General features: G+C 41.6%; 1 protein-coding gene across 1 annotated transcript; it reads right to left on the reverse strand.

Moving 5' to 3' along the window:
- Window positions 1-1878: 1878 nt before the first annotated feature.
- Window positions 1879-13309, reverse strand: LOC308315219 (isocitrate dehydrogenase [NAD] subunit gamma, mitochondrial-like; the record flags this gene model as incomplete). Its single annotated transcript, XM_080763087.1, has 9 exons — window positions 13218-13309; window positions 12993-13108; window positions 9693-9753; window positions 8269-8401; window positions 7280-7413; window positions 5907-6009; window positions 5540-5686; window positions 3073-3228; window positions 1879-1980 (listed from the first exon to the last, which is right to left on the reverse strand). The coding sequence occupies exons 2-9, from the start codon at window positions 13024-13026 to the stop codon at window positions 1879-1881; spliced, it is 870 nt and encodes a 289-aa protein (XP_080619213.1). The 5' UTR covers window positions 13027-13108; window positions 13218-13309.
- Window positions 13310-13510: the final 201 nt, after the last annotated feature.

Here is a 13510-nt window from a genome sequence, read left to right on the forward strand (position 1 = left end):
ATTCATATATTATGAACTATATCTTATCAGACTGTACACCCAATCAGTATTCAGTACAGTACCTCCTTATGGTACACCCAGTTGCATTTGAGTACATGACCTATGAGGGAACCCTCCTGCTTGCTTTTAACTTGCTCTACACTCATGAGATTCAGACGCCTAAAAACAGAAAGATATACTAGAGATAAACGTATTTACAGGTCAAAGAAACACAGGACACTGCAGAGGAAAACATGGGCGTGACCAAGTTCTTTCAGTTCTTTCTTGTTCTTATATGTGTATGGTCCAACTTCTTCCTTGCGCTTTTGCAACTATGCCTAAACTAATTAAACCCATACTTAACATCACAAAAAACTATGCATATTAAAGCCTTTCTGTCATAAACCCTAATTTCTGTCAAACCACCAAGGCTATAGAGCGGCGCAGTCCCTCCCCCTTTCAGAACAACGAACGGCCCAGGAAATGAAAACGCAATGCATTTCCCCATAGGCAGTTTTTATTTAATTTATTTAAAGACCTTTTAAGCGTCGTACGAAGCCAACTCTTGTCGTGACAAATCATGACAACACACAATATTTTGGACCAAACAAATAATTACAAAGAAGAAAAACAACAAAGAAAGTGTTGTAACCTGCCGTTTTTTTCTACTTTCTAATTCTTTGTTTGGCTCGAAATATTGTGTGTGTTGTCATGATTTGTCACGACAAGAGTTGGCTTCGTACGACGCTTAAAAGGTATTTAAATAAATTAAATATAAACTGCCTATGGGGAAATGCATTGCGTTTTCATTTCCTGGGCCGTTCGTTGTTCTGAAAGGGGGAGGGCCTGCGCCGCTCTATACCAAGGCTCAGATGCCATAAGCATTATGGGGTTCTCACAATTGAGACTTCATGTGTCACAACCATAAGGGTCACAACTCACAATTCCAAGTTCTTTCCTCACACAGTATATCCTGCCACGCATTTGTGAGCAAAAAACCCTTGAAAAGTGGAAATTGACTTCCATATCTGCATTCCCAAAATCTGTCAGGAATTGAGTGTGTCTGTGTGTGTGTGTGCGTGCGTCAACCCCCCACCTCCCCCTCCTCTGTCAGATAGGGGGCAGCTCTCCCTTCTGCCAGGACACTTGACCCTATACTACAGAGGACACTGTAGCCTCCTGCTGGTTTCCCCAGGCTATTGCAACGTTAATGTGAGCAGGCGACAAGCAAACGCGTGATGACATGAATAGAGGTAATAAAGAGGTTTTATTCAGTGCAAGGTCCAGTGGCCCTGGGCCCTGTGTGTGTGTACCATAGGGTGTTCAATCCAACACAATTCAAGAGCTGGAGCCAGGGCTGTGTGGTTACATTCAATATTATAACGGTTATGTGGTTCAAAGAACTTGAAAAACAATCATTTACATTTCAATACACCAAAAGAAAACCCATGAATAGATATTGATTGTTTACTAGTATAAAGAAATACACACAGGATGAATGGATGGATGAATAAAGGGGGAAAACAGGTGCACGACAAGAGGCGCAGTCGCTTCTTTGGGAATTAATAATTCAAACACACATTCAGTAAATGAATATTTCTCACTACTCACATCAAATACGTATGGGTATTGAGGCGTTATACATAAGGTGGAGCTCTCAACATTATTCATTTGCATTTCTACGTAATTGTTTTCAGTAGCGATTTCAAGAACTCAAGAACATTATCAAACTGTTGCATCAATATACAATCTTGAATAGCAGTATTGCGACGATTAAATTGCATAGGTAACGATAGGTACTATAGAATACCTTTAATACACTTGTGTCGTGTGTGTGTGTGTGTGTGTGTGTGTGTGTGTGTGTGTGTGCGTACGTGCGTGTGCGTGTGGGTGTGTGTTCTAGATGCTCTGTGTCAGGGGCCCAGTGCTCTGGATGGTGGTCTTGATGAACTTGACCACTTCAGACGTGGAGCCTTGTCCTCCAAGGTCAGCGGTGTGCAGCTGTGTGGACAAAGTAGTAATTAAGGACGACACACTTTCTAAAAATGTCTTCTACATCCTGGCAGTTTTCTGAAAAAGCTATGTTTCTGTGTCAGTCGTTGTCACGCCTCGCTCCTTTGTATTTGAGCATTGACTTAGGTCCAAACCACTGGACTAATATGTGGCTTGACCTTTATGGTTATGTGGTTGTTTTATGTTCAGTATTTTGCCATGTCTTGTTCTGTTTGGTTTTCTGTTACCCTGTTGGTTTTGTGTATCTTATTTTGTAGTATGGTCCCTAGTGTTTCCTGTTTGCCTAGTTGCTGTTCCCTACCTTGTCTCACCTACCTTGTTATGTGTCAGTGTTTTCACCTGTGTCCTCTTTGTCCTGTTAGCCTATCCTGTGTTTGATTGTATTTTGAGTTCACCTGTGTCTAGTTAGTCTTTGTCTATTTATATACCCCAGTTTGTTCAGTCCCTTGTCAGATCGTCATTTCATGTCAGCGTGTTTACTGTGTCCTTGTTTTGCCTGCCCCATTTTATGGGAAGTTAAAGTTTAATAAACAGTGTACACTGTACAGTATGTGGACCATTGATCAATTATTTAGGCCCCAAAATCTATAAATCTCACACTATTAAGGCAACCGGTCGGTACCGTTCCAGGCGCTGCACAAGGTGCCCTTTTTTTTCACTTGAGCACCTGCCCCTCTAAATGTCTTTGCACGCCACTGTAAATCATGCTACAGACAGACCAATAAGATATACCTGTGTCTCACTGTAAATCATGCTACAGACAGACCAATAAGATATACCTGTGTCTGTAAATCATGCTACAGACAAACCAATAAGATATACCTGTGTCTGTAAATCATGCTACAGACAGACCAATAGGATATACCTGTGTCTGTAAATCATGCTACAGACAGACCAATAGGATATACCTGTGTCTGTAAATCATGCTACAGACAGACCAATAAGATATACCTGTGTCTGTAAATCATGCTACAGACAGACCAATAGGATATACCTGTGTCTGTAAATCATGCTACAGACAGACCAATAGGATATACCTGTGTCTGTAAATCATGCTACAGACAGACCAATAAGATATACCTGTGTCTCAGCGAAGGTAGAATAGACAGCTCTGCGGATCATGCTGGCGTATCCATGCAGCTTGAGGTGGTCCAGCAGCAGACAGGAGGCCAGCAGCATGGCCGTGGGGTTAGCACTGTTGCTGTTAGCTATGCTTTTACCAGTGTTTCTAGTCCCCTGCAGTGCACACAGCCAAGCAGTTTACAACAACATGAAGGTTGAAGAAAACAACACCAGAGAGAGAAACATGTGTGGGTCCAATTAAGTCACGATATTGTCTGTGTGTATTAATTGTCCCGTCAGCTGCTACATGTCTCCTTTGATATGTGACATCAAAGCCGTTTCTTTTGCACCTGACAAAGAGTTTCACCCGGAGGACGAAATGCATGCAGATATACAAGCAATTCGACCTACTTTAAAGTCATACTGTGTACAATGTTGCTACACGCTTCTGTTTCATCCCTAAAGAGGAAGTATTGAGAACCCCCTGTGGTAGAAATGCAGCATACATTTTTTTAAATAATTTGCATATTGCCAATTTGGCACCTATTGCACGCCTGCCTGGCCAGGAGGAGGGTGCCCTCTTTTGGGATCCTTCCTTGGGATTGGGTTTTTTTTTACTTTTGGGAGATTTTCCTCGCCCCAAACTGTGGCACAAAGGACGGGATTGTTACCGTAAAGGACAACTTTAGTATTTTTCAACCAAGGTTCATGTTTTTGGTAGTTATTAGAGAAAATAAAAGATGAGTGTAATTCTTTTTCATTTGCTGCTTTCTTTCGTTTTAGGGATTTTAGCTGTTTTTGACACATTCAATAGATCTCGTGATCTTTTGTGGCCAGATGTAATTTCTTGGGGTCTAGTAGGACTATAGTAAATAATAAAAAAAAAAAATTGCCATATTTTGTAAAAAAAAATACATATTTAGCCCTATGCTCGAATGCCCTGTCAAAAACAGCTAAAATCCCTAAAACGAAAGAAAGCAGCAAATTAAAAAAATATGAACATGAACCTTAGTTGAAAAAAAACTAAAGTTGTCCTTGCCCTTTTGATTGATTGATTGAAATCTTTATTAACAGTTTGCAGAATTACAGTACATTTCAAGCACAAACTCAATACAAAGACTGTTAACTGTGAGTGGACGACCCAATTAAGCCTTACACTTGTTTACAACAGGGTCCACATTGTTCAATTCATCAAAACATTTAGAGACAAACAAATAGACACTTCTATGTAGTTAAAGAACAGAACAGGAATTCATCATATAGGAAGCGAAAAGGGAAAAAAATATATATACAGTGAGGGGAACAGGGGGATAAAAGAAAACGAAAGACAGAGTGTAGGGCGCCTGCACACAACACCATGCGTTGATGCCATGTGTGCATATGTGCAGGCACCCAACACCACGTCCATACAAAAACATAGTACAATCCATAGTACAAAGACAGAGTGTAGGGCGCCTGCACACAACACCATGCGTTGATGCCATGTGTGCATATGTGCAGGCACCCAACACCACGTCCATACAAAAACATAGTACAATCCAGATAAAAATTCAGCTTTTACAGAGGCCAGTTTCGAATTGCAGCCATCCGTAGGTGCCCTTTGAGAGCAGTTTTGAAGGAGCCAAGGGATTCACATGTCTTAATGACTGTTGGTAGGGCGTTCCACATTTTGGTCGCATAGGAGCGAAAATAATTTAGCCCCTTGTTTGTGCCGAATCTGGGTTGTACATGGTTTGTTGCACTCCCTCTGGTGTTGTGGGTGTGGACTTCGTTTACATTAAGGAAGTATTTAGACAGGTACATGGGTATCTTGGTGGTGTATCGAATCTTGTGGACCAGACCCATTGCAAGATGCTGTACTCTGTCGTCGACCCTAAGCCATCCCAGCCTGTCAAAGTGGGCAGGGGTGAGGTGGGTTCGGGGGGTGAGGCCAAGTAGGAGCCTGACCAGTTTGTTTTGGGAGGTCTGGAGCCTTGTTTTAAGGGCCTTTGAGGTGCTGTGGTACCAGGAGGTGGATGCATAGTCAAAGAAACCTTGTACGAGGGCTCCTGTTAAGGTCTTCAAGGTGTTTTTGTCGACCAGTGAGGAGATCCTGTAGAGGAATCTTGTTCTTTGATTGACTTTTTTGATTACGTTGGTGGCCATCTTATCACCGGAAAGATTGGCCTCCAGGATGGAACCTAGGTAGGTAATTTGATCCTTCCGTGTGATAATATCGTCACCAACTCTAACCAAGAAGCCATCTGCCTTTTTGAGATTACTATTTGATCCGAAGAGAATGGATTCAGTTTTTCCCAGGTGTAAGGATGAAGATATCAGAATGTAACAGTGATTATACGATAAATGCAAAATGAAATGGGGGTGTTCTTCTAGTGGAAAATGTATGACACTGTATGATGGGGTTTACTATTTTTATGGCTAGACTATTCCAGGCAATCTGGACTAGATCCAGATTGATCCAAAATGCTGCAGAATTCTCCCTCACCGTTTCAAACACAGCGTAGTCCGTTCCATAGTTGGCTCCAGGTACCAGGCCCGGCCCGCCCACTAGACCGGCACACACATTGCTCACCACGTTCCCATACAGGTTGGGCATCACCATCACATCAAACTGCTGGGGCCTGGAAACCAACTAACAGGCACACGCACATGCACACACTTTACAAATATTGTAATTTCTTGTTTGTTCTGGATGCGATCATGAAAGCTTTTTGGGAACCAACAGTTTGGAGAACATATAGTCAAGATATTCTTTGAGAGAAATGAGAGATATACAGCTATAAAATGGTGCAATCATGGAATTATCACAAAAGTAAATGAACCTTGGCATTAAGCAGTGTTATATACAGTACCTGCATTGTGGTGTTATCCACAATCATGCTGTCAAATGCAATGTCAGGGTAACCACTTGCAACCTCCTTACAGCACTCCAGAAAGAGGCCATCAGCCAGCTTCCTACTCGGGCAAACGCACGCACGCACGCACGCACGCACGCACGCACGCACGCACGCACGCACGCACGCACGCACACACACACACACACACACACACACACACACACACACACACACACACACACACACACACACACACACACACACACACACACACACACACACACACACACACACACACACACACACACACACACACACACACACACACACACACACACACACACACACACACAAACTCCATAAAATCATCAATGTATCCAGCGAGTTACGACTTGAGATTATGACAGCAATGTATGAGACCTGGGTACTCAGGAAGCGGCAAGCTTTTGCTAATTTGCTAATTTGCATCGAAGACGGTACGATGTACCAATGTTGCAGGCTAGGGGCTTCAAGATCTTTTGTTCCCACAAGTATAGGACTTCTAAACAAAAGCCCCATCTCAGTTCTGTGCATGAAATTAAATGTTATGTGGAACTATGACTGGTAGCCGATTCTTTTTTGTGTAGTATTGTCAATGTATTGTGTATTTGTTTATGTGTGTTTTTTTCATCTATCTATATATCATGGTAAGAATATGAATTATAGGCTATTTGTAAGGTGTTCCTGTGATTAATACGTTTTATAAGTTGGTGTCTGCTGTCCTGCAACAACTTATTGTAAAACCCTTTGCCAGATTGTGGTCACACTATCAGAAATGGCAAATGCACTGAGAGGCATAATTATTTTCAGCTCTGAATGCTTCAACTTGAAAAAGAAAAAAGAAAGAAATGGTTTGAATTTGTCTTATGTCTATAAGCCCATCCTTACTTCAAAAACAAGCAATAGATTGTTGAACAGATATCTTTTTTCTTTTCTCTTATTTGTTTTGACAATTAAGAAGTTCTTAAACATCTTGTTTAAGAACTGGCACCACTGTAATGGATTGTGCATAAACGCAAAAGACATTCTAAGTGTTGCCATGAAAGTTTTCTGGCACATACAAATGCCTAAAAAGCAGTGCTGTGTGTACCAACAAACAAATTCAGCTAAGAAGAATGATGAATCACATTATGCTTGTGAAAATGCTCACATACAGTAAGTGGTTTAAGATCATATATGATTGGAAGCATGTTTCTTGAATGAGGCTCAATTTGTGTAAAGGTTTGGGTGAAAGGGTGAAATCTTGATGAAGGTCAATCAAAGGACATATTGTATTGTCTGTGCTGTCAATTATTTAAGAATTAAATACATTATCTCTCTCCTTCACAGGCTAAATTGAGACACTTTACATGATGTTGGCTTTGTGGACGGCCGTGACACGGCTTCGGCCTTTCTCCCGTGCCGTTCTAAAGGCGTATTCAGCGATGCGCAGAGATCTGGTCCTGGTGATGATCTTCAGAGACTCCACGACACCTGGTACACTCTGGACAAAGGAAACAGATGGACAGGGATGGAGGGAGAGAAAGGCCGGGCAGAGAACACGAGAAGGGAATTGGGTGTTTTTTAGTTGAGCAGCAGAGCAAGCTAATCAGTGGTGAAGTTTGTTAAGGTTATTATAGTTTTTTCTACATCTATTTTCTTTTTTTTTTTAATCTTTTAGTTTCAGTTTAGTTCTTATTAGCTTGTTTTGTGAGTGAGTGCATTGTGAATGAATGAATGCCTTTATTGCAGACTCAGGGTCCATAGAGAAACATACAAAACACAAAATACAATATACATCCAATAAAAAACAGTCCAAATGTACATGTTAGACAGGCATTTGTGACAGTTATAAATAAAGGCTTTTAAGCCAATGGGCTGTATTTTGCGTGTCTTAAGTACCAGACTCTTATTCCCTAACTTGAGTAAACTAAAGACCTGGAGGCGTGATCAATGCCATCTGGCTATTCTGAGTGGCCAAAGCTTTTGACAGGGTTATTTATACTGACGATTATGCTATTCACAGACTCATCCAAGCGACACACTGCACTGCACCATCTAGGCTTTTTGAGTAGCCTGTGAGCTTGTAGGTTTTTTCACAATTCCAGACAACAAGGCTTTGACTTATGTAGTATTTCATGCATTTCACGCATGCACGCACGCACGCACACGCACACACGCGCACACACACACACACACACACACACACACACACACACACACACACACGCACGCACACACACACACACACACACACACACACACACACACACACACACACACACACACACACACACACACACACACACACACACACACACACACACACACACACACACACACACACACATACACAAACCTCATGCTCCAGGCTGCTGTACTCGCCCTCGGTGTTCTCTCTGATGATGATGATGTCAATGTTCTTGTGGCGAGTTCTCACACCTGGGAGAGTCTGGCAGTGCATCACGTTGGCATACAGGTCCAGAGTGGTGCTGGGGAATGCATGGAAAAACATCATAACTGTGATGTTGAAATGTTCATACAGTTCATACATATAAAAGGCCCAGGCGGTGGCGTAACCGACTGGGCACCCGACTGGTAATCCAGTCGCAGTGTGCCGCGGGTTCGACTCCCGAGCCCGACACGGCCTTTACTGCATGTCTTCCCCCATCCCTCTCCCGTTTCCTGTCAGCCTACTGTCTGTCCCTTCAAAAAACCAATAAAAGGCGTAAGCCGCAAAAAAGATATCTTTAAAATAATAAAAAACATTGTGGAAATAGTAGATCTACAAGCTCACAACACGTCACAATGTGATAATTTTTGTAATTATTGGTACTGCATGAATCAGTCATTGTCAGTCATTTCACTATTTAAGTCATATCTTCCCCATGTAATCTCTGTTTACAAAGTCCTCTCATGGAAGGACCATCCCACTAAAGCTCAGATTTATGGAGACACTTTTCAAACTATCTTCATATAATATGTCCTCACTAATAATCATGATAAAATGGCAGATTTTTTTTCCTACTCTGTGTCTGTGTCTCATAGGAGGGCTGTGGGCAGTTTAGAAACCTGTCCACCAGTGACATCATCGTTAGTTTCATTTACAAAAATGTTTCGATTTTTATTATCGTGAGAAAGATGGCTTCCATTATCGCATTGCAACTTTTCAGGACTAGAAAGCCTGCAGTTTCTATTAGCTTGGATTCCCCATCGATGATGTCACTGGTGGACGGGTTTCTGAACTGCCCCCAGCCCTCCTATGAGACACAGACGGAGTAGAAAGAAATGGTGGCATTTTATCATGATTATTAGTGAGGACCAATTATATGAACATAGGTTGAAAAATGGTGAAGTGGTCCTTTAATGACGATTCATTAATTGTCAAGCAAACTTTCATGATCGTGACAACCCTAGGAACAGGGAGGAAAGGAAAGGAGATAGTCAAGAGAGGATGGAGGGAGGAAGTGAAGGACAGATACAAGGAAACATATGGATGGGCAGTATAAGAAAGTAACAGTAAAAAAATAATGGGGGGGAGAGTGGGGTAGAAAGACAAAAAGAGACCGATCAAAAGTAGCGCCAGAGTAGGCCAGAGTACACCAGAGAAAGAGAACAAAATGGCTGTTTGTGTAAAGAAGCCTTACAATGCAAAGTTATAATACAGTTTTTCCACTGATGGTAACGAAGATTGTAGGACCTCCGGCTGAGAAGGTTCTAGTGAAGAGTCCGGAATGAAAGGAGAAAGGGTCTAACTTAAAGGTGCACGTTTTAGGGACTCACCGCAGTAGGTTGTTCCTGGACACGTAGGAGGCAGGCAGGTTGTGGTTGGTCTCAATATTACCTGGAAAACAAACAGGAACAAAAAGAAAGATAGTGTATAACTACAGATAGATAGACCAGAACTAAAACATACGATTGTTTAAAGGGATACCATCACAATTGTCAATGTTCAATGTTTCTTTATTTCTTTACATCTTGTGTATGTGTAAGGAATAGCAAAAATATTTCGTTTTGGTTTTGTTCTTATACATTGTAGCAGAAATTATATTATTATCATCATCATCATTATCATCATCATCATCATTATTATTATTGTTGTTATTGTGCCAGTAGGTCGCAGTTTACTATATGAAACTTTACTATATAAAGTTTACTATATAAAAAGTCAGTTGGTCGGACAGTCCTCCATATATGGTCACGCCTCGTGACACGTCACTCCACCATATATGGCCGTCTCCATAGGCTATATATGAAGATCACAACACTGACCTCACCAAACCCTGGATAGCCATACATGGAGAAGACTGGATCATCAACTAGATCTGCATGGAGCCGGCCAGCAACTCTCTGACCTGGAGCTGACATGTTCTGACATTCCATTATGTTGATCTGACCTCCCATGCCAAAGCGCCAGCGCTCGCCCAGCATGTTCGATGCGTATGCGCCGTCCCAGCATATGACGTAATGACTACTTGTGCCTGATACGGCAGTGGTGACAGATTACATACATGTACAGTATACATAGGGCATTACCTTTAATCCTCCCGACACTAAAACATATCGTCATTACGTCACCATCGAAAACTAATTACACCCTGGCATGGGGTCCTTTAATCCACATCTTTATTACATCATCATTGAGAGCTAATTATACCAGTTATACCCTGACGTCATATGCTGGGACGATACATACGCATCAAAAGGATCGCAAAGTAACCACAGTATACCGCTAATCAACTTACAAATTTACATATACATAGAGGCATTTCCTTTAATCCACCCGACACTGATCGACATATACGTCACCATCGAAAGCCGTCGCTTTCACCATACTTCATAATACTACTTTTTTACCTCCAAAAACTAGGTACGTAGCAAATAGCTAAACCTAATAATTCAATATTTCAAACGTTCTTTCAGAGAGGCTGAGGTTTGAAAGTTTGTAGCGGTCGACAGTACAGTCAGTACTTGCTTGCGCACTAGTAGACCATTGGCCTACTTGGGTGCAACAAGCAAGTAGGCACTCGACAGAGTGCAGTTCTAGTTAGTGTGATTGCCCTGAGGGCAATCAGACTATTGTTTTACTGCTCTGACTTTATTTTGGCGTGCTACTCCTCCCACAGTTTTTCTTTTTTGTCGCACGCACTCGAGCCATATGTCAAAACGACGGGCTACATCGGGAATCGTGTGCTTGTGCTTTGCTAAGACAGTTAACTGGTAGTGGTACTACCCCCCCTACCCCCCCCCCCCCATGAGACTTATTTGTTTATAAACATTTGGTATTTGTTTATAAACATTTTGGTATTTGTTTATAAACAAATACCAAAATGTTTATAAACAAATCCCAAATGTTTGTAAACAAATACTAAATGTTTGTAAACAAATCCCAAATGTTTATAAACAAATATCAAATGTTAATAAACAAATAAGTCTCATGGGGGGGGTAGGACCACTACCAGTTGACCTGGTAGTGGTCCTACCCCCCCCCCCCATGAGACTTACTACAGTTAACTGGTAGTGGTACTACCCCCCCCATGAGACATATTTGTTTATAAACATTTAGTATTTGTTTATAAACATTTTGGTATTTGTTTATAAACAAATACCAAAATGTTTATAAACAAATCCCAAATGTTTGTAAACAAATACCAAAATGTTTGTAAACAAATCCCAAATGTTTATAAACAAATACCAAATGTTTATAAACAAATAAGTCTCATGGGGGGGGTAGGACCACTACCAGTTGACCTGGTAGTGGTCAATGTGGAATTGGAATTAATGGTATGTGGAATTAATTAGAATTTCCACATAGACATGAATGTGAAAATGGGAAAATGCAAAAACTCACTTTCAAGTATTTTTTCCTCTGAGACCGTAAAGGCTATACTTACAAGACTTGGAGGAGAGATTCATAATAATTACTAAAATGAATTACCGTAGAAGTCGGCCTCATGGTGGCGCTATAACAGCCAACTTTACGTTTTTGGGTATAACTCTTGAACCGTAGGTCGTAAAAGTTTTTTTCCCTGGATTCCTTGGGTCATGACGCATCTCCCCATATAGGCCACGCCCATTTGCGTCTAGATATATTTCCCGACATTTTGAATTTTGTTCAAAACACACTTTTTGCTCCTCCTCCTACAGATTTTGTCCAAATCTCAGTCAGAATTTAGATCTTCTGTATCGTTCGGCCGTAATCGTCTTCCGAAGTTAGTGGGAGGGGCCTATTTCACAAAAAACGCCACAACTCACGCACGGAATGTCCGATCCGTCCCAAATCTGAATCGCGTGTCGAGGGTGGCTTCATCAACGCGGAGCCAAAAGCCATTCCATTTTCCACGGCTGCGATGTAGGCAATCACACTTTGCAATTTCCCAGAATTGCCTCTTTCTAGTTATTATTATTATCATCATATATTAAAACGCTTTGGACAAAACCCTCTTAACTCCATTGGACCCTCGAAATGTCTGCTAAAGCAACTAACTCCACCACCTCTCCCCCTCTCATGCAAGTAATTGACAATATATAAAGGTCACAACACCAACTTTGATGTGGCACTATTGCTTTGTTTTCTAAATAAACCCTTTGTTTTGCAGTTTTTATTTTTTTTTCTTCCACAGAATCCAATGTTTTATGGTCATGATTCACCGCGGATCCTGGATGACTTGATTCTAGGCTTAAAATAATTAATATTATACATATTTTAGAAAATCTGTATGGAGAAAATGAATGGGGTCTGGAACGATAGACCCAAAAAATCACCACTGCTATGCCCTAGTAAGTAGCCTTGCCGTGCCATGAGGCCCATAGGCCAGGATCCTATCTCCTGTTTCTGTAGCGTGAGGCAGCTTGATGTACAAGTACACCCCCTGGACATGACGCTAGTATGTCGCAGGGACTTACCCCCAATCCAACCCTTGATGCTGAGTGTCAAGCAGGGAGGCATTGGGTCCCATTTTTAGAGTCTTTGGTATGAACCTGCTGGGGATTGAACCCCAACCTCCCAGTCTCAGGGCGGACACTCTAACCACAAGGCCACTGAGCTGGTATGCCCTAGCTATTACACAAACAGAGACATACCTTTGAGGGCTACTCCATTGCGTCTGATAGCCATAATAGCGTTGTTGATGTCATCTTCTGTGGCCAGAGTGGAGTCCACATTCGCCACCTCAAAATCCACCGGGACACAACAGAACCTATAAGAATGTACATATACATTGATACAATACATAGCAGGTAGTGAGGAAGTGAGCGACCGAGTGACTGAGCGACATATGCTATATGCATAGTTATGTGTTTTCTGACCTGAACAGCTCACGGACACAGTTGGCCAGCTCAGGCCCAATTCCATCCCCAGGAATTAGAGTGACAGTGTGTCTGCCTCCATACTTTGCAGGTGGAGGCTGCAAGATATACAGTAGGCACACACGCTCAGGTATCTGCATTTAACACAACACATTGCCACAAACATACAGACACACATGTAATATCTATCTATCTATCTATCTATCTATCTATCTATCTATCTATCTATCTATCTATCTATCTATCTATCTATCTATCTATCTATCTATCTTGATGACTACTATTAACAAAAT

Source organism: Protomyctophum bolini (genome assembly GCF_963924005.1).
Source record: "Protomyctophum bolini genome assembly, chromosome: 5".
Taxonomy (NCBI): Eukaryota; Metazoa; Chordata; class Actinopteri; order Myctophiformes; family Myctophidae; genus Protomyctophum; species Protomyctophum bolini.